Source organism: Convolutriloba macropyga, chromosome 6 (genome assembly GCF_964194025.1).
Source record: "Convolutriloba macropyga chromosome 6, txConMacr16.3, whole genome shotgun sequence".
Taxonomy (NCBI): domain Eukaryota; kingdom Metazoa; phylum Xenacoelomorpha; order Acoela; family Convolutidae; genus Convolutriloba; species Convolutriloba macropyga.
In genome coordinates this window covers 24,409,630-24,432,007 of record NC_134473.1, presented here as the reverse complement: position 1 = coordinate 24,432,007, position 22,378 = coordinate 24,409,630, and the positions used below count along the sequence as shown (strand labels likewise).

Below are 22,378 nucleotides of genomic sequence, written 5' to 3'. Positions count from 1 at the left end.
AGTTTCCAATCATTTGTGAATACTTGAATACATTTGCTCTTTTCAGTTTTTATGCAATGTTGAACACTGGCTTGTTGAAGTCCTCTCTTCGCACCAGATCGTCTAGTGTTGGGAAAAATCATCATTAAGAAACCGTAATTTTGCCGTAGACAAGTTAGGCAATAATAATAATAATAATAATAGGCAATAATAATAATAATAATAATTAATATGGCTTTCTGTTTAAAATTAGCGTTGATCAGTACGCTTTCTTCTGGTCTTTACCAATTTTGTCCAATAATTGTAACTCATTTTTTCACATACACGAATTTCTGTTGATTAGAAAAGCCTAATGTAATATTTTAAACACGGAAACATTTTCATGTTTAAGCATAATGACAAACGGAAAGGAGGAGGCAAAAAGAAACAACAGAAGCATGCGAGCGGGAGAAAGCCGCAAAATAAACGAAATCGAGGAAAAGGTTGGTGTCCATCAGTTCATGTTGAAAATCTTCAGTGAGCTTTGATTAAGTTTATGGCACTTGTCTAACCTTCAGCCTCAAAACTGAACCATATCAATCAATCTCACAATTTGTCTTTTGCATTACTTTACAACCTAGCGCCAATGGTTCGGGCTAGCACATAATGAATATACTTTAACGTTAAATGAAGAATTACGTACAATCTAACATTAGATTCTAACAAGGCGGCTCGGTAATGTGCGATGGCACATAAGGTTCCGACCCCACCCATCCACAATTTTGGCATAATTGTCTACCAAATGAGGAACAGAACAAAATTAATTTTTGGGAATCCCAAAAAACCCAAAAAAGCCCAAGCATTTTTCAAAAAAATTGTGTATGAACGATACGACGATAAGATAGCCTCCAAAGCAAATAACTCAGTGGAGTAAAAATTGAAGCATTAGATTGCTGTGATATTCCAATATTAAGAAAGCGAGTCAAGACGAACAGCAAAATCAGACAACAACAACAACAACAAACATTAATTACATCAAAAACTTTATGTCCGTTTTTTAAAAAAAATTTAATAACAAAGTCAACATACCGTCAGATAAACCTAAAGCTAAATAAAATAAAATAACTTATAAATCACCAGAAAAGATATGGACCAGTCCATAAAAAGGTTTGGTAACAATTAGACAAAAAAGGACAAAAACAGTAAAGTTAAAAAATTGGCTAATTTTTTTTTTAAATTAACTTCAAAGTAATAAAAACCATTAGAAATCAAGTAAAATGTCCAAAGGCTTACGATTACCAATGCTTCTATAGAAGGGCATTAGGACCTGTCCTTATTCATTTGTTTAAGCGGCTATAGGAACAACAAAAAACAACAAACAAAAATTCAATTAAAATTTGCCAGAAAACGCTGTCAAAACCGTCAAGTCATATTTTGGTCCTCAAAATATATTCGATTGCGCCCTCTTCAAACACTGGTAATGTAGTATGTGGCCATTTATTAGTGAGACTAGGTAACAAGTAGCCAAAAATGGAAAAGTCCTAAAATATGTAACAATTTTGATTTTTTTTTTGAGATAAAATTAAATCCAAATTCATGAAAGACATTAATGACAAAATGAAACATTTAAATAGGGTCGTTTATTCATCCAAAGGAAACCTTTGAGAACTGCAATTATCCAGACAATGTCATGCGTCTACAAAAAGAACGTCAAATATGACAAAAATCAAATTAACTTACTTTTTTTTTTGAAAAACCGGTGTCGAAGTCAGTAAGGTCAAAAAGCATTCTTAAAAAATAAGATTCTGGGACATCAATCTCTTTTGACACCTTCCCTTGACACACATAAAGTCTTATTTGACCTATAATTAACAAGATTAGGTAACAAAATGAATAATAAGGAGAACAAACTTGCGAAGCTAAAAAGTTTTTTTTCAGTTTTGGAAAACGATTATTTTCAAAGTCACGAAAGCCATCAGCTGTCTACTAATATCAGAATGTTTTTTATCGGCTCATCAATTCTTCTATGAAAAGCGAAGGAAACCTATCACTATGCAGGAAATTTCATACGAACGAAACGACAAAATAAAAATGACAGTTAAAGACAAAATTAAAAAATTCAATTAATTTCTTCAATAAAGAATGGTCGAGGCCATTAAAACTATAATCTATATCATTCAGGATTTTAATATGTTCAATTGTGCTTCATCTTGAACGCCAATAATATGATGTGAGAACTGTTAATAATGCGATAATGTGACTAGAAAACGTGAAAAATTGGCAAATATCTAAAAACAAAAAAATCTGAAATCTAGTAACATCAAAGCCAGAAAACAATAACTTCAGGCTTAAAACCGCAATCGAGACTAAATTTTAAATCAGTAGAATGAAGAAGCAATCTCTCTTTGCTGACACTAAGCTACGAGGTGACCAAATTAAGAAAAAAATAGAGGAGAAGTTCATTAAGCCATCATTTATTTGAAGATCAATTATTTTTAAATGTCAAAACGATCATAAACTTTTAAGAAAAAAACTAAATGCATTATCTTGGAGCTGCTTAGGAAGCCAATTAGACCTATCAATCCTGACCTTTGATTTGATATGTTCTGTTCTTCATTATTAAAAAAACGGTCTTTTTTTTAGAAAAGACCGACTGGTTACAATCCGAACTCTTTTTGGATTGTAACAGTCCAAGACTGGCCCAAAACTAGCCCTGCTAATGCTTATTGTCCGTTAGGAACAATTGATTTTTCGAAAGTTGTAGATATAGATAATTTGTTAGTTGAAAACAAAAAATAGATTCTGCAATTTTGATAATCAACGAGGAAAGTTAGCAAAAACGGCAAAGTTTTACTTACACAGCACCCTCTATGCGGAAGTTGAAGAAAGAATAGCCCCCCTCTAAGTCTAAAAAGATTGTATTAGTGTTGTTTGGGGGTGTACTGTCGGCAAATTTAATCAAAATGGACTAAATTAGCTTATTTCGTAATGTTTTTGATGAAAGAGGCTGAATTTTGAAATATTTATCCAGAGTTTTTGACCAAAAAAATTAAATCAGAATACTCAACAATGATTGTTTGTCTTTAAAAATAAAATCAACGACAATACTCTTAAAAATTTTGACAAAATTGAGCTAAAGTGACGAAAATTTAGGCAAAAATTTTGGAAAATCTGAATAAAATCAACGTGAATTCAAGTTTAAAACTCGGTAACTCCCATTAGAAAACAAAAAATAAAAAAATCTTTTTAATTCCATATTCTACGCTGGACGAGCTGTCTAATGATTACGATGCAGTGCAGACGTATACCCCAAAATTTCCGCCTTAGTAAAATTGGCTCGAAAATTAGATAAATACAATGAACGAAATTAGGAGACATCCTTTGTATCTTACTTTTCGCATAGAGGGGTTCCGCCAATTTTCCAATATTAAAAAAACATTCGGTTTGAAAAGTAGGTAACAAATCTTAAAGCACGTTTCCGCTCAATTTAGGTATCTATTATTCGCGCGCATTTTAAGCATGCAATAAGCACTTTAATAAAGATGTAATTAAAGCTTTCAAAGCTTTAAAGTGCATTAAATACATGCAACCACACAAACTGATTTTTTTCCGAAAAATTTCTCGCACATCAAAGGCTTTGTATATCAATGTGGGACTAGCCGAGTTTAATAAGTAGTAATAAATAGTACTCATAAGTAGTAATAAGTAGTAATAAAGTACTATAAGTAGTAATAAAGTAGTAATAAAGTACTACTGATAGTAATAAGTTAGGCTTTATTAAATAAGTAGTAATTAAGTTCGGGTTAATTGCGGATTATATGCGAAATCTAGCTACATAGCGTGCGAAAAATCGATACATAAATGGAGCGGATGCGTGATAAAACTCGCGCGAAAAATAGGTTATTGAGTTTGTACTTGTATTTTGCGGCTAAAATTAGGACAGTTTTGCGAACACGGGATACGATATTCCCTTCCATTTGGTCGGTTTCTGCTGAAGTAGCTATTTTGCGCAATATTGTTCCACTTTCAATGTATTAACATAGTAAAAACGAACACGAGATACACGCATCGGGCATATCTGCCCGTGACGATATGGGTATACCTCTGCATCGTAATGATGATACCATTCTCAACTCTCTACGATGAAAATACCAATCGGCGAAAATTGACTAAACAAAAAAAACCCATTTGAGTACATAGTTCCTCCCCCCTCAAGAGGGGTCGGAACAATTAGATATGAACATAACGATGTTCCGCTCCGTCGAATCATCGGGTGTTAATAAGCTACCGACCGTCAAAACTAATAGTTAACACGCTTATCAATAATTTTTTATAGAATTCATTCGAGTAATCTTAAAAACTAATTAATCATACATGATCTGAATCGTTAGCAACATTTAAAAAATTTGCGAAGTGCTTTAACCTCTTTGAGTTGGGGATTATGTTTCGCATTTTGACACGAGAGAAGTTTTGTCTCGATGAAACCGGAACCAACCCATACATTTCATAACTTTTACACAACCATACATTACATTACGTAATATACCGGAATGACCGGTATATTGCGGCATTCTGACCAAAATTGATAGTTTTTGTGCAGCATTGTTGCAACAACTCTTTTTACTAGGGGAGAAAACAAGACAAAATGCTTGCGATCTGGTCAAATTTAAGAACAATTCGGTGATTGCAATGACTATTGAGAAGCATGACATTTTTGGTCACATATGGATAAGTGGAATGTTTTAGGTGCTACCGACAAGAAGCCAGCTTTGAGGTCAAAGAGGAGAGCGAAGAACAAATCGAAGGGCAAGAAAAAAGTGCACTGTCCGGGACTCGAATACCTCAAGTACATCGACACACTCATACTAATGCAGACACCAGATCTGATTGAAGGTTCGTCAATTTAAAGTAAACTTTTTCTGTCAATTTTATTTCTATTGAACTGTTTAGATTATTTAGACAAAAAACATTAATTAATTGGCATCTTAATTGGCACTTCGCAATTTTTGATATAAGATACATTGTTCTATTCAGACATGCTAATTGTTCCCATATTTAAAAAAATGCATGCTGCATTTTTTATTCAGACAGTTTTGACTTTGTTGAGTCAGACAAATTTGGCTTCAAATTTAAAGCTCTATTTAGAGGTTCACCGTAAAGAGATATTAAGAAATTTGCTTCCCTGCAAAAATTTTTGGCATCCGTCAACTTAGCATCAAATTTTTGTCATAATTTTTGAAAACTGTTTTATGTCATTGTATTGTTGCGACACAAAATCTAGAACTCAAAAACATAAATAAAAACATAAAAAGTTGCGTTTTTGAAAAAAAATCTCTGACAAATTTCCGCCACATTTTGAACGATTTGATCAACTTTTCGAAACAAAAAATTTGATTTATTTTTCTACTATTCGTTTAATTTCTTTGCGATCTTGGAAAACACAAAAAAAAGTTAAAAAAAATGAGACCTGTGATAATTGATGAATTGCTATGATGAGTTGTATTGAGAATCACAAAAATTTAAAAAGAAAAGCAAATCCTAAAAAGTAAAAGAAGTTTGTATTCTATAAACAGCTTGGTTTAGAGTCCAAACTGAGCAGAAAGTTACCGAACAGTTCTGATTGAGCTTAGAAGTTGTTGTTTAGATTACTGAGATCTTAAAAAATCCAGATTAAAAACTATTTTCTAGAAATTTTTTTATATTGATTCTATATTTCAACAGTTAATTGTTCTTCTTTACCTACTCAAACAACCTTTACAAAGCTCAAATTGCAGAGTAAGACGAATAATGATTTCATTTGAGCATCCCACTTTTGAGAATCGGTTCACACATTTTAATTTTTGTTGAACTAATTTAGAAAATTAACATTTAGCGTGATTTCAGTAAATTCAGAGCATTCGTGTGTCAAAAAAGGCAACTTCAGGGAAACAAAAAAATTTTGAAATGAGGGAAAAACTTTTACAGAGATTTTTTTACGTGATCTTTGCTTTGGCAACTGTTTTTCTTTTCTTTTTCTGATTTATTGACGACTGTCATCAGAAACGTATGTATATTTAGTGTTTCTTAATGACAAATGGCAGCTTCAGTTAAGTAGCTTCTAATTTTCTTCTTTGAGACAAAATTTTTTTTGTAAAATATTAGACATCTTGTGGTGTTTGGTCTGAGTAATATTGTTGATTGATCCTAGTTAGTTTGTAGTGCGGGAAAATGTCTTCAATCTATAAGTTCCTATTCAAAACCTAGTCACTTCAAGAAATTCGGCATAATTTTCTTTTTAAAAAATTAATTATTGTCTGCAAATGTTGGATTCCATTTTGCTGTCATTTCGTTGCATTTATAAATAAAAAAAGAACAACTCAAATAAGAAAAACTTTCAAATACAAATTTTCAAATAAGAAAAAAACAACTAAGCATTTTCAAATAAGCAATTTTAAATTTTTTAAAAAACAAATCGATTGAAGAAACACACGTTTTATTTCTTTATTGTCCAGACTTTTTATTCAGTTTATAAACAGCTTGGTTTAGAGTCCAAACTGAGCAGAAAGTTACCGAACAGTTCTGGTTGAGCTTAGAAGTTGTTGTTTAGATTACTGAGATCTTAAAAAATCCAGATTAAAAACTATTTTCTAGAAATTTTTTTATATTGATTCTATTTTTCAACAGTTAACTGTTCTTCTTTACCTACTCAAACGGCCTTTACAAAGCTCAAATTTCAGAGTGAGAAGAATAATGATTTCATTTGAGCATCCCACTTTTGAGAATCGGCTCACACATTTTAATTTTTGTTCTCGTTGCATTTCGTTGCATTTCGCTGTCATTTCGTTGCATTTGCAAATAAAAAAAGAACAACTCAAATAAGAAAAACTTTCAAATACAAATTTTCAAATAAGAAAAAAAACAACTAAGCATATTCAAATAAGCAATTTCAAATTTTTTAAAAAACAAATCGATTGAAGAAACACACGTTTTATTTCTTTATTGTCCAGACTTTTTATTCAGTTCATAAACAGCTTGGTTTAGAGTCCAAACTGAGAAGAAAGTTACCGAACAGTTCTGGTTGAGCTTAGAAGTTGTTGTTTAGATTACTGAGATCTTAAAAAATCCAGATTAAAAACTATTTTCTAGAAATTTTTTTATATTGATTCTATTTTTCAACAGTTAATTGTTCTTCTTTACCTACTCAAACGGCCTTTACAAAGCTCAAATTTCAGAGTAAGAAGAATAATGATTTCATTTGAGCATCCCACTTTTGAGAATTGGCTCACACATTTTAATTTTTGTTGAACTAATTTAGAAAATTAACATTTAGCGTGATTTCAGTAAATTCAGAGCATTCGTGTGTCAAAAAAGGCAACTTCAGGGAAACAAAAAAATTTTGAAATGAGGGGAAATGTTTTCCTGAGATTTTTTCACGTGATCTTTGCTTTGGCTACTGTTTTTCTTTTATTTTTCTGATTTATTGACGACTGTCATCAGAAACGTATGTATATTTAGTGTTTCTTAATGACAAATGGCCGCTTCAGTTAAGTAGCTTCTATTTTTCTTCTTTGAGACACAATGTTTTTTGTAAAATATTAGACATTTTGTGGTGTTTGGTCTGAGTAATATTGTTGAATGATCCTAGTTAGTTTGTAGTGCGGGAAAATGTCTTCAATCTATAAGTTCCTATTTAAAACCTAGTCACTTCAAGAAATTCGGCATAATTTTCTTTTGAAAAAATTAATTATTGTCTGCAAATGTTGGTTTTCATTTTGCTGTCATTTCGTTGCATTTGCAAATAAAAAAAGAACAACTCAAATAAGAAAAACTTTCAAATACAAATTTTCAAATAAGAAAAAAACAACTAAGCATTTTCAAATAAGCAATTTCAAATTTTTTAAAAAACAAATCGATTGAAGAAACACACGTTTTATTTCTTTATTGTCCAGACTTTTTATTCAGTTCATAAACAGCTTGGTTTAGAGTCCAAACTGAGAAGAAAGTTACCGAACAGTTCTGGTTGAGCTTAGAAGTTGTTGTTTAGATTACTGAGATCTTAAAAAATCCAGATTAAAAACTATTTTCTAGAAATTTTTTTATATTGATTCCATTTTTCAACAGTTAATTGTTCTTCTTTACCTACTCAAACGGCCTTTACAAAGCTCAAATTTCAGAGTAAGAAGAATAATGATTTCATTTGAGCATCCCACTTTTGAGAATCGGCTCACACATTTTAATTTTTGTTCTCGTTGCATTTCGTTGCATTTCGCTGTCATTTCGTTGCATTTGCAAATAAAAAAAGAACAACTCAAATAAGAAAAACTTTCAATTACAAATTTTCAAATAAGAAAAAAAAACAACTAAGCATTTTCAAATAAGCAATTTCAAGTTTTTTAAAAAACAAATCGATTGAAGAAACACACGTTTTATTTCTTTATTGTCCAGACTTTTTATTCAGTTTATAAACAGCTTGGTTTAGAGTCCAAACTGAGCAGAAAGTTACCAAACAGTTCTGGTTGAGCTTAGAAGTTGTTGTTTAGATTACTGAGATCTTAAAAAATCCAGATTAAAAACTATTTTCTGGAAATTTTTTTATATTGATTCTATTTTTCAACAGTTAATTGTTCTTCTTTACCTACTCAAACGGCCTTTACAAAGCTCAAATTTCAGAGTAAGAAGAATAATGATTTCATTTGAGCATCCCACTTTTGAGAATCGGCTCACACATTTTAATTTTTGTTGAACTAATTTAGAAAATTAACATTTAGCGTGATTTCAGTAAATTCAGAGCATTCGTGTGTCAAAAAAGGCATCTTCAGAAAACAAAAAAATTTTGAAATGAGGGAAAAGGTTTTCCTGAGATTTTTTCACGTGATCTTTGCTTTGGCTACTGTTTTTTTTCTTTTTCTGATTTATTGACGACTGTCATCAGAAACGTATGTATATTTAGTGTTTCTTAATGACAAATGGCCGCTTCAGTTAAGTAGCTTCTATTTTTCTTCTTTGAGACACAATGTTTTTTGTAAAATATTAGACATTTTGTGGTGTTTGGTCTGAGTAATATTGTTGAATGATCCTAGTTAGTTTATAGTGCGGGAAAATGTCTTCAATCTATAAGTTCCTATTTAAAACCTAGTCACTTCAAGAAATTCGGCATAAATTTCTTTTTAAAAATTAATTATTGTCTGCAAATGTTGGTTTTCATTTTGCTGTCATTTCGTTGCATTTGCAAATAAAAAAAGAACAACTCAAATAAGAAAAACTTTCAAATACAAATTTTCAAATAAGAAAAAAAACAACTAAGCATTTTCAAATGAGCAATTTCAAACTTTTTAAAAAACAAATCGATTGAAAAAACACACGTTTTATTTCTTTATTGTCCAGACTTTTTATTCAGTTTATACACAGTTTTGTTTAGAGTCCAAACTGAGCAGAAAGTTACCGAACAGTTCTGGTTGAGCTTAGAAGTTGTTGTTTAGATTACTGAGATCTTAAAAAATCCAGATTAAAAACTATTTTCTAGAAATTTTTTTTATATTGATTCTATTTTTCAACAGTTAATTGTTCTTCTTTACCTACTCAAACGGCCTTTACAAAGCTCAAATTTCAGAGTAAGAAGAATAATGATTTCATTTGAGCATCCCACTTTTGAGAATCGGCTCACACATTTTAATTTTTGTTGAACTAATTTAGAAAATTAACATTTAGCGTGATTTCAGTAAATTCAGAGCATTCGTGTGTCAAAAAAGGCAACTTCAGGGAAACAAAAAAAATTTGAAATGAGGGAAAATGTTTTCCTGAGATTTTTTCACGTGATCTTTGCTTTGGCTACTGTTTTTCTTTTCTTTTTCTGATTTATTGACGACTGTCATCAGAAACGTATGTATATTTAGTGTTTCTTAATGACAAATGGCCGCTTCAGTTAAGTAGCTTCTATTTTTCTTCTTTGAGACACAATGTTTTTTGTAAAATATTAGACATTTTGTGGTGTTTGGTCTGAGTAGTATTGTTGAATGATCGTAGTTAGTTTATAGTGCGGGAAAATGTCTTCAATCTATAAGTTCCTATTTAAAACCTAGTCACTTCAAGAAATTCGGCATAATTTTCTTTTTAAAAATTAATTATTGTCTGCAAATGTTGGTTTTCATTTTGCTGTCATTTCGTTGCATTTGCAAATAAAAAAAGAACAACTCAAATAAGAAAAACTTTCAAATACAAATTTTCAAATAAGAAAAAAAACAACTAAGCATTTTCAAATGAGCAAATTTCAAACTTTTTAAAAAACAAATCGATTGAAAAAACACACGTTTATTTCTTTATTGTCCAGACTTTTTATTCAGTTTATACACAGTTTTGTTTAGAGTCCAAACTGAGCAGAAAGTTACCGAAAAGTTCTGGTTGAGCTTAGAAGTTCTTGTTTAGATTACTGAGATCTTAAAAAATCCAGATTAAAAACTATTTTCTAGAAATTTTTTTTATATTGATTCTATTTTTCAACAGTTAATTGTTCTTCTTTACCTACTCAAACGGCCTTTACAAAGCTCAAATTTCAGAGTAAGAAGAATAATGATTTCATTTGAGCATCCCACTTTTGAGAATCGGCTCACACATTTTAATTTTTGTTGAACTAATTTAGAAAATTAACATTTAGCGTGATTTCAGTAAATTCAGAGCATTCGTGTGTCAAAAAAGGCAACTTCAGGGAAACAAAAAAATTTGAAATGAGGGAAAATGTTTTCCTGAGATTTTTTCACGTGATCTTTGCTTTGGCTACTGTTTTTCTTTTCTTTTTCTGATTTACTGACGACTGTCATCAGAAACGTATGTATATTTAGTGTTTCTTAATGACAAATGGCCGCTTCAGTTAAGTAGCTTCTATTTTTCTTCTTTGAGACACAATATATTTTGTAAAATATTAGACATTTTGTGGTGTTTGGTCTGAGTAATATTGTTGATTGATCATAGTTAGTTTGTAGTGCGGGAAAATGTCTTCAATCTATAAGTTCCTATTTAAACCTAGTCACTTCATCTACTTTATGCAGGAATAATAGTTTTTGATTTATTATATAGGGAAGAGTGATTGCATTCAAGTTGATCCACTTTAAAACCACTGTGTTTCCTGTTGTTATGATTTAAAGAAATTAAAGTCGCTTAAAACCGTTTTTCTGAAACTTCAGGATTGATATAAAATTCAGACAACGCAAATGGCTCCCATATTACTTGTTCGATCTAAAACATCAGTAGAGCTGAAGAGCGGGAAAAATTGATGCTAAACTTTACAGTAACTTTGCAAAATTTAAAATTGAAACACTTTGAAAAAATGCTGGACGCTGCCTAATAAATGTGTTGATGTTTCTCCTAAAGTTTGTATTTGTGTTGTGTTTTAGTTTCTGCTAAATTTTTGTTGTTTCACTGCCGAATGCAATGAAAGTTATTTTCAGGTAACCACACCTGAACTTGTTCAGGTGAAAATTTACCTGAAATTCAGTTCAGGTGTATTTCAGGTGCTTTTACACCTGAACTTCACCTGAACTTCTAGTTACCTGAACTTGGTTCAGGTAAATTTACCTGAACTTTTTTTAGTGTGTAAGCTGGAGGGGCAAAAACGGAAAAGATCCAAACATTTTTGATATAGAGTTCTATATAAGTTGATTTGTTGACTGCGTAGTGTTAATTGTTGTTGTGCTCTGAAAAGGTTGGGGTCATATACGTTTCAAATCTCACTGCACTTGTCGTTTTTCTCATTTCTTGTTTCAAGAGTCACTTTGTCGCTACATATTTTCACAGCGTTTAATGAGTGTTTTCTTGGGGTGCCATGTCTGATTATTTCTACGAAGTGTTATTCCAATTTTTTTCTGACAAAATTGGAGCTATAAAATAGCCAACATCTCTGTTAGATTATTTGTGATAAACCAATGAGATTCGAAAGCAGTATTGAGGCCAGGTTTCTTCATTTCGTTTCAATTAAGTTACAGACTCGTGCCGCCGTGTTTTACTGTGAGAGAGAGAGAGAGAGAGAGAGAGAGAGAGAGAGCTTCGTTTAGTTTTAACTACTTTTCACTCAAATCTGTTTCATTTGTAACCGCTTAACTGCTCCATCAATCTAGTCACTATCCAAGCAAGAGAAAGTTATCGCCAAAACCAAAGGCAAAATATTTGGCAAATTTGTTTTGAGATTGTAAACCCCAACCACTATGGGAATAAATCAGAAAAACTATTCAGCACAGAGTAATGCTGCAAATTGGAAACAAAGTTATTTAGCTTTAAATACGCAATGAAAAATTTTTTACAAAAAAGCAAAGCAAAAAATTGCATACGTGGTTTCTTCGTTTGGTGCCATGTCATTTATGATTGGGAAGAAAGCACTAATCAAATTACACTTTCCCCTTTAAATTGTTGTAATTTTTGCACCCAAAATTGCGATGAGTTTTGAGTCAAATTCACGTCGTATTAAAAAATTGTCGTATTCCTTATCCAAAATTGTCAATATTTTTTTGTGTTCTTAAAATTAATATGATAAATTTTTCCGTGTCATTAATTCTACAAGTAATTGTCCTTTATGAAGTTGACGCACCTCGTCTTCGAGTTTCTGATTATTTCAGCTTCATTTCCCATCTTTAGCACCAAAACTAATTTGTCGGTACTTAACTAGTATGCAGTCTTTAATGTTTTCAGGAGCTGAGATTCTCTCAATTTTGCAACAAGTTTTCAAAAGGTTTCCACGCAGCTGCAGATATAAGATAAGCAGAGCCTATATTATACCAAATTATCTCATATGATTTTATTCATTTGCTGTATTGAAACAACTCTACAAAACAACTCAGTAAGGCAATCAGTTCTGCAGTTTTGTCAATGATGTTCCTGTGAGGTTCCTGTGAAACGAAAAAAATTAATTACATTAAATTCTTTTTATTAGGAAGCAACTTTGACGTTTTTAATTGTCAAATTTTGCTAAAAATGTATAAGTAAATAAGGCACAAAGAGATGCAGTAAAATCAAAATCGTTATCAATTCAGAAAAGTGTGACCTAATTTGTCTATGTTAGTTTTACAGCTAGTTTTTTTTAACAGTTCTCAAAAATATCGGTTGCCGCAAATAAAAAACTTTCAGCAAAATTAGTTTAAAATTCAAATATCGCTGGTTGACTGTTCTAAGCTGAAAAATTGTTGCCATTCTTGCAGCAGCTTGCGAAACCACACTAATATATGCTAGAGCAAGCGTTTCTGCAGAGAAATTTTAGAAATGGTAATTTGATGCATAATAATTTTAAATGCAAGTATGTTCTGTGCCACATACAGAAACGTGCACCCCTTCTTGTTCGCAGAAAAAATTTGCTTGCGACAGGAGAAGTTTACCTAAATATCAGACAAAAGCTCCCAGTCAGCTGTGAGGAACGGTAAAGTATCTTGGGTGTTTTGGTCTTGACGGGCCTGACCGCGAGTGAATAAGAGGACTCGGGAAGGTGGACGGACAGCCATGAAAACTTTTCGGAGTCAATGGTTTTTGATACCGATGTAAAAATGACAGCGGATAAATCTTACAGATCTGAAGTCAATGGAAGTAACTATATCCCATAATATCGTTACCATTCCAGCATAATATAGAATCTGAATATTTAGGGTGGAGGTTTTACCCTATTCACATTTCCACAATTGTCCCTAGAATCTATCTTAAGAGAAAACTACTGGACTGGATAGTAACTTCACAAACCTTCTACTCTTAACTAGACTAAAGGGTTATACCAGGCGCTCCGTTCAAGTCCTAAAGAAAGTATTTTCAGTCGCTATAGAACTGTAGTCAATTGCCAATAATAATAATGATATTAGAATATGTTTGTAATGCCTCTCTATGTTATATGATATTTTAGCCTCTTAGAAGTGTTTTACCAAATGAAATAAATTGGTGACTCTAAGATTGAGAATTATACCAGGTCCTCAATTCACTTTCTAATTAGTCGATCAAACAATGTACTTAAACAAATAGTAGATGACGTGAAGAGCTCGTCGGTGTTCACTCCACAACCCAACCAGACGAGTATTAACCAACTTGATAGAACGTTAAGATTTTGCCCATCAGGTACTTCAGGTTACTGCAGACCTTTTTAATTGTCTACTTGGTTCACCATTCCAGATTACATGGGTTAACTTAACTTGCCAAGTCTTCTACAATCAGGCAGGCCTACCCTCAGAGTGGCTTCACTATGCGGTCTCCTAGAAGGAGCTTGGCCGATTAATACTCTCATAAATCAATCGTCTTGATGTTGTCCGGGATTCGATGCTGTCCTCCAGTTCGTTAACCTAACTTAACCAAATTATTGATTGGTTGATCACTACTTTACTAGTCACCAAACTAATTTAAATCCAATAAATTGAAGCTAGATCGAGTATGATTTCATATCCGTAGAGATGTATTGTGAAGTTACTAAAGTTGTACATTTACGCTGTTGATTAACAGAAAAACCGAAAGAAACGATTAAGTGTTACCCAGTCCTAATTATTACAGGCAATGGTTCCTTCAGAACAACTAGTTACAAATGCCTATGAGTGCCAAGTATCGAAGCATTTAGCAAATACCTACTATATAACAAATTAAGATCTTCTAAGTTATAAGAAAATTGTCTAACAAGAGAAAGTAGTTGAAAAATTGCTAAGTTAATTGAACGAAAAGTATAGTTACCACAGTATACTAGTTCAAACAATTATTACAATTTTCAGTACCACGACAGAGATCTGTTAACTCACTCGTCTAATAAAATTTACTCCGCAATTCGGATTATCACGACAAAATAATTATTTTCAGACTGATTTTGGATCCAAAAATTGGCTGAAATTGAGCTGTATATACTTCTTATCTATGTTTGGTTATGATAGTTTAGTCCTATTTTTACCAAATGTTCCAAATCTTTGTGTGAAAAATGCTTTTTTGGGAAAAGTTTTAAGAAGGTCAATCATGACTTTGATAACCTAGGCCCCTAATTTGGGTTTCTAATCCAATTTTACATGGGTGAGAGTTTTGATGTTCAGTCTATGATATAATCTTTATCAGAGTCCATATTTACTTATTCAACCGTTCTCATCAGTTTAAATTTCTTCACCATTATTATCTTTGTACAGTTTCAAATTTAGAATTCGCTTTTGTGTTGGGAATAATTCAAGGTCAGTATTAATTTGGTTCTTTTCCGAAAAACGCTTGAGTTTAGCTTTCCATTCCTACATCCCACCCATCCGGACTAAACTTCTCTCCTGAATAGTACAATACAGTGAAATCAGTAACAAGTAAAAGTTTATAAAAGCACCATCACCTATTTTGGTACGACAGTTTCACGACAGTTTCTTTTTGATCAGCGTTTGTCTCCTCATTTCGCATTTTCTCAAACAAGTTCAGTCTCTCTTCAAACCGCATGTCAGTTCCGACATCTCGTTGATCATCGTTGGACAAATTGTGAATATATTTTGTAGTGTTTTCGGAATTGTAACACTTCTTCGCTGCCCAGACAGCCGAAAGGACAAATGCAAGACACCATAAAGAGAAACCAAGCAGATCAGCCAGCTCTTTAAATGTATGCAGTGTTGACCCATGGCGAAAGGATTTGAAGTTGTTTTCCTCAAAGAGTTGTTGATGGATTTTGTCTACCATCTCATTGACTAATTCAGGCGTGACATCAAGCGTAGGGACATCCTTGAGTGCCGATCTGATCTTATGCAACATCAAATTCCGAATCTCTTCTGTAGGAGTGACCGCTGGAATGCTCGGGATTTTGAAAGCGGTATCCAGTAGTTCGGGAGTTGTGATTGTTGTTATTAGTCCACTGTGTTGAAGACAATATGCTGGATCGGGCAAAATGACCAGCCATTCTTCGGGTGAAACAGTTTTCCATCGCAGGGGGGTGTACTAGGCAACTTTTACAGGCTGGTACACGGTTTGAAAACTTTTTGCCCCCACTGTACGTTATGTTATAAAGAAATTGTTGATCGTCTGCCGCGTTGAGGAGGTACACAGAGTTCCCAAGGTAGATTGCTATCGGTAAAATTGGCAATTCCGTTACTTCTCGTGTACAAGTCTTCAAAGCAGCTACCTCATGATTGTATAGGAGTGAAGTCAAGCAGAGTTGATCTTGCGCGCTCGCCAACGCTACTGGCTTGGTGCAAAGTATCAGCAATTGTGTCCCCAAACAAAACAGATATTCCTCACTCTTCATTTCGGCATAGCTTTCTTCTCGCCTTGATACGATCACATAGTTCCTTTCAAATTTTAGAGTTGCGGCCGTCGTTGTGTTCTTGATTGGTTGTGGCAGCAGAGGGATTGCTTTGTAGGCATCGTGAATTGGTTCATCACAGTATACTGGCACCTCCATTGTGATTAACAGTCCGTGTGGATTGGAAAAAACATTTCTCACTAAGGGCAGGCTGTAAAGTAAACTTGAGTGGTCGTATGGTATAGAACACTTTTAATCTCCCAGCTTCAGAGTTGTAATTATTTTCCGTAAATCCTCGTAGGGTACTAGTGCGGCTGGCAGTATTCCCTTGGATAGCATTCCAATGCTTGTAATAAATATGTTTCTCTGTTCCGTCAAATATAGTGTTTGTAGTTGTAACTCGCTGTGCATAGCATTGAGAGACCACGATACGTTGTTAATTGCACTTTGGGCGCGAAAGGCATACATAAAAACATCAGACCTTCGATGATCACAGGCTTGGGCTTGTTCTATTTCTTCCATTGTTTTTTTTGAAGCACCTCCAGGTTTGTTTGCAGAATCTCAAAGTTATCTTCTGAGTAGTTTAGCACTTTTTGTGTGTCTTCATGAAGCTTTAAACTACTGCTGGCCATGACCTGAATAGACTCTCTTTCTTCGTTGTGCAGGTGAACCATACTTGATTCCAAAAAGTGCTATCGTCCTTCCAATTGTTCCATCTTTCGCTTAGAACTTTCGCACAGACCGAAATTGTGAGTAGTCTACAGCCTGCTTTTTCCAGTAATGGTTCTAAAGTCATCGCCGTCTCAGCTCCCATTGCAAACAGCAGTGGTGATCGTCTCTGTCGCTGAAGAGTTATAGTCTGGTTTGCAAAAGGTGCTACTTCTTTGACAAGCTTTGGCCTCTTTTTCTCTGCCCTTTCGTATTCTATCTGAATAGATGAGATTATTCCGCCAAAGTGGTGCTGTAATATTGCGCTTATTTCTGGTTTGTTGCAAAACTGGGAGCTCTTTCATGTTTTCTGTTCCAATTGCTGAAGTATTGAAGAGAATTTATAAATTGGTCGGAGATCCACGTTCAACAGCTTTGGAAGTGGGACTGCGATATCCACAGTCAGTTATGAGTCGGCCAATGAAACTGAAGTTTGTGGTTGAAAGAGAACATGCGCAGTAGTTCGTGCACTCTCCGCTGTTTGCTGTCGCACCGCAAGTATTAATAAGTATCAGAAAGTTGTACATCTAAACATCATTATGGTTAATTACTGAATTACTGCGCTAAACCTAGATAGCATTTTTCTGTATTAGAAAGAGTGCTACATTGTCTAAAAATTCCTTCCAAATTCGCTGAAATTTATTTGAGCTAATTAGCTCTTTTCATAATACTGGTAAAATTTTAACCTGCAAGATGGTTTTTTATGGTGCTATTTAAATTTGTTTATATATATATTATATATATATATATATATATAATATATATATATATATATATATATATATATATATGTATATATATATATATATATATGTATATATATATATATATATATATGTGTATATATATATATATAAATATATATATATGTATATATATATATATATATATATATATATATATATATATATATATATATATATATATATATATATATACATATATATATATTTATATATATATATATACACATATATATATATATATATATATACATATATATATATATACATATATATATATACATATATATATATATATATATATATATATATATATATGTATATATATATATATATATATATATATATATATATTCTTCTTTTTATTCGTCGTCGATTCCGAATCGTTTTGGGTACTTCACTGCGCGTCCTTCTCGTGTTTTAGCGATGGAGTTTACTGTTTCGTTAGTTTTGGTTCCAAAAGTTCTGCAAAGGTTTTGGTTGGCACATTTCCCTCTTGGCGCTTGCACGTGTTGACTGTGTTTCACTGAGGTCCCTCAAGACAATTTTTGGCTTGTGTGGTCGTTGGGGCAGTGGTGTAGAGTCAATCTCTTTGGCTGGGGTTACAAAATGGGTCTGGTTCTCTTGTGTTTTGTCTTGTTCCAGAGTGATCGGTTCTGCTGGTATATTAGTCGTAGTGGGCCTTTTAGTTGATTGTTCTCGCTCTGCAAAGAGATCGTAGAAAAATTCTTCATCCTCGGCCATCCATTTGAGGGGGACTCTCTTGTTTGGGTCGTCTTGATGTAATTTCTGGGGTGAAAGTTTTATTGTTTTCTTCAATGTGAACTTCCTGGTCATACTTATTTTGGCGGCTGGCCCATTTCTCCCGATGAGATGATCTTGTTTCCATTCTGGGTAACTCGTCTTCCTCCTTCACCTGCTTCAATCGATTGTAGTGGACTATCTGCCATTTCTTGGAGTTTGTGTCTTTTGAGATTTCATAGTTGACTTCTGAGGTCCTTTCGATGATGTTATATGGTCCAATCCAGGGATGAAAAAACTTCCTTGATTTTGCTTTTTGGGGTGCGAAAAGCCAAACTTTCTCTCCTGGCTTTAGTTCCTCTCGAGAGACGTTTTTCTGGTACAAATCTTTTTGTCTTCCTTGCCTGTAGACAAGTGTCCCTCTGGCATTCATATGTGCTTCCCTGAACTGTTCATTGAGCCATCTTTTGAATTCGTAGTTGGCAATTTCGTGACCAGGTGCTTTCGGGAGTAGCAGGTCAACCGGGCATTTGCGTTGTTGTCCAAACACAAGTGAGAATGGAGTCTGTCCTGTTGTTTCGTGTACGGTCGTATTATAGACGAAGTTGAGATAGGAAATCATATGATCCCAGCTACTTGGATTGTTTGCGCAGTGTTTGGAAATAACATCCGCAACCACTCTGTTGTGACGTTCTACCATGCTATTTCCCTGCGGGTGATATGGAGATGTTCTTGTTTTCTCTATTTCAAAAATTTTGCACACTTCTAGTAGTAGTTCGCTGCAGAAGTTTGCTCCTTGATCGGTGTGAAGGCAATCAGGTGCTCCAAACGTCAAAACCCAGTTCTCCACAATTGCTCTAGCAACATCTTCGGCCGTATTTCTTTCTAAGGGAACGCAAACCACGTATTTCGTGAAATAGTCTGTCAATACGAGTATGTATTTTGCACCGCCTGCCTTTGCTCGGGTAACAGGTCCCAGGATATCTGCTGCCACTTTGCTGAATCGGGTCCCAACGTTGATTGTCTGGAGAGGGGCTATTCTTTTCTTTCCACCGGTACTTCGTGCTTGACACAGGGTGCAGTTCCCACATTTTCGTTCAGTGTCTTTTCTCATATTTGGCCACCAAAACCTCTCTCTTGCCCTGTCAAAGGTCTTTTGAAAAGCAAAATGGCCTCCACTGAGTTTTGAATCAAGAAGTTGTTCCAAAACTGTCTCTCTGAGTCCCTGCGGTACTACAAGTTGTTTTTGGGTTGTATTGCTTCCTTCCACATGCCACTTCCTGTACAGCACGCCATCAGTCAGTTCCATCTGGTCCCAGAGACCCCAAATCGCTACTGCATCTTCTTGTGCTATTGCGTTTGCCTTCTTGATTTTTAAGTCTCTCAGCGGATTTTGGTCTGGATCTTTCTTAGCATTTGCCCATTGCAAGATGAGACGTAAGCAGGGATCGTTTCTTTGATCCAGCCTAAGTGAATTTACGTCTTCTTGAAATTGGATACTCATTGGTTCGTTCGCGTCCTCGGCTGTAACTAAGTTAGTTTTTCCGAGGGCGTCTTCCAAAGAGTTAGCACATGGGCAATTTCCAAAAATAACCAGTCTCTCAGCTTAAGTTAGCTCAGGTGTGATGCTGCACTGTCTTGACAGTCCATCTGCATTCCCGTGCTTCTCTTCTGGTCTATGTACTACCTGAAAATCGAATTCTTGCAGTCTTTGAAGCATCCTGAATATCATCCCGTCATTGTTTTGTCTAAATAACTACTGTAGCGATTCATGATCTGTTCTGAGCACAATTTGAGTTCCCCAAATGTAAGGCTTAAACCATTTTTTTGCCTGAATGACTGCTAATGCTTCTCTTTTTGTTTTTGAGTAACGACATTCTGCTGGCGTCAAAACTTCATCGACAATATTTGAGAGTACTGCCCCTAAACTGTTGTCACTTCCATCCGTGTCCACGATAAAAGGAGAGTTGTAGTCCGGATGTTTGAGTACTGAGCTATCAATCAAAGCCTCTTTCAGTTTCTCGAACGCATTATGGCATTCAGGGTTCCAAGTGAAACGGCTGTTCTTTTTTGTTATCTGGTGAAGAAGTTTCGCTATCCCAGCAAAGGCTTTGATGAAACGTCTGTAGTAACTGCAAAATCCAATAAAAGACTTCACTTCGGTAACGTTTTCTGGTCGTTTCCAATCCCGTACTGCAATGAGTTTGTTTTCATCTGGTGCAATTCCCTCTGGGCTCAGATTGTATCCTAGATAGTTTACGGATTTTTGAAGGAGGCGACATTTCTTGGGTTTGTGTTTAAGATTGGCCTGGCGAAGAGTGTGAAAAATGAGGCGCATGTGTTTTTCGTGTTCCTCCACATTCCTACTAAACACCAAAACGTCTTCCAAGAAGATGAGGACAAACGAGAAGAGATATTCATTGAAGATGCTTGTCATTAGTCGCTGGAAGGTTCCCGGTGCATTGCAAAGTCCAAATGGAAGTCTGAGGTACTCGTAGTGTCCACCATCGGGAGTGACGAACGCAGTTTTTGGTATAGCACTCTCAGCTAATGGGACTTGCCAATATCCAGAGGCTAGATCGAGGCTTGAGAAAATCGTTGCTCCGTGAAGATGATCCAGTATCTGGTCAATTCGTGGAAGGGGAATTCGTCTTTCTTTGTTACTTCATTTAGTCGTCTGAAGTCTGTGCACATTCGATTGCTCCCATCCTTCTTGGTAACGAGAACGGTTGGTGCACTGTACGGGCTCTTTGATGGTCGGATAATGTTTCGTGCCAGCATGTCCTCAATCTCCTTCTTAACCACAGTGACCTTTCCATGTGCAAGTCTATGGGCAGCGTATCACCTGTGTCAATTTCATGCTGAACCAAGTGTGTCTGTCCAAGTTCGTTGTCGTTCATTGCAAACACGTCTCTGAACTCTCGTAGCAGTGTTCTTCTGTCGTCTGTTTGTTGGTTAATGTCTAGAATTGCTAAAGAACAAATCTGTTCTAACTGTTAATCGCATGATAGGGTTAGGTTTGTTTCTGCAGTTACCCCGTGCTGTGTTTCTCCCGTTGTTTCGATTTGATCAGGACCGGATTCTGCTTCCGTCTCACAAAGATGTACGTGCCTGGGGACTTCAGGTTTATAGGCAAATTGAAAATTTACAACATTGCTTTCTTTCTCCATCATCAGCTGCTTAGAATGGAAGTTGATTGATACTTTTTCTCCTCCATCACCTGGGTTCCAAGTATCAAAGGCACGTCTGTGTTTGGTTCACCAAGAGATCGGCTTTCACTTTAACCCCGATGTCGAACGTTATTTTGCCACTGAAAACGCCAAGTACTTCGAAAGGATCATTGGTGGCCGAAAGAACTTGTTCTCGGAATGGTCTGAGTTTGGAACGCTGTTCGTACTGTGAGTAAACTTATGTTCGCATTGCTCCCAGTATCCACTAACGCTTTGTGTTTTCGTCCGTCAAGATCAACCATCACGTAGACTGTAGGTCTAAAGACTGCTTCGGCTTGAACTTTGTTGATACTGCTCATTTGCACTGAGTTCGCTCTCTGTAAAATGCTTTTTACGATCGGTTGTCTATCGGTGTCCAAGTTTGCGAAAATACCCGGTTGTATTGTTCCTTTCTGTGGACACTGATTTGACAAGTGCCCAAACTTGCGGCAATTATAGCACTGCATCGCAGACGTTCTGGGTCGAAAGTCTTCCGGTCTTCCCGGACTTCTACTCTTTGTTAGCTTCCTGTTGTCCCGCAACATCAAGATGAGCATTGCCTGCCTCTCCTAACTTACGGACTCGACTTGAGAACTCTTGGATTGACTCTGATTCCAATTGCTGAAGATTTTTGAATTAGGTGCGGGCACTCCTTGCGTTCGGAAAGTTGCCGATTCTGTTGTTAAGAGCGTTCAGAACTCTCGCTGTGGTCGGGGCTGGTTGTCCTTGCACTTGTTGAAACTAATGATTGGGGAGATTGTAATACTCATCTAACGCATAACTGTTCAAACACGGGGGTAGGGCCTTGCGTTGTCTCTGGTCATCCCAATGATTGGCATTTGACA

At 34.9% G+C, this 22,378-nt stretch overlaps 1 protein-coding gene across 1 annotated transcript in view; it reads left to right on the top strand.

Moving 5' to 3' along the window:
• LOC142340884 (phospholipid scramblase 2-like) overlaps nucleotides 1-22,378 on the top strand; it is a 102,113-nt gene that overhangs the window by 14,477 nt on the left and 65,258 nt on the right. The window contains exons 2-3 of the mRNA XM_075391653.1: nucleotides 371-461; nucleotides 4,705-4,851. Of these exons, the coding sequence (XP_075247768.1) occupies nucleotides 371-461; nucleotides 4,705-4,851 (238 nt within the window). The remainder of the gene's footprint in view (nucleotides 1-370; nucleotides 462-4,704; nucleotides 4,852-22,378) is intronic.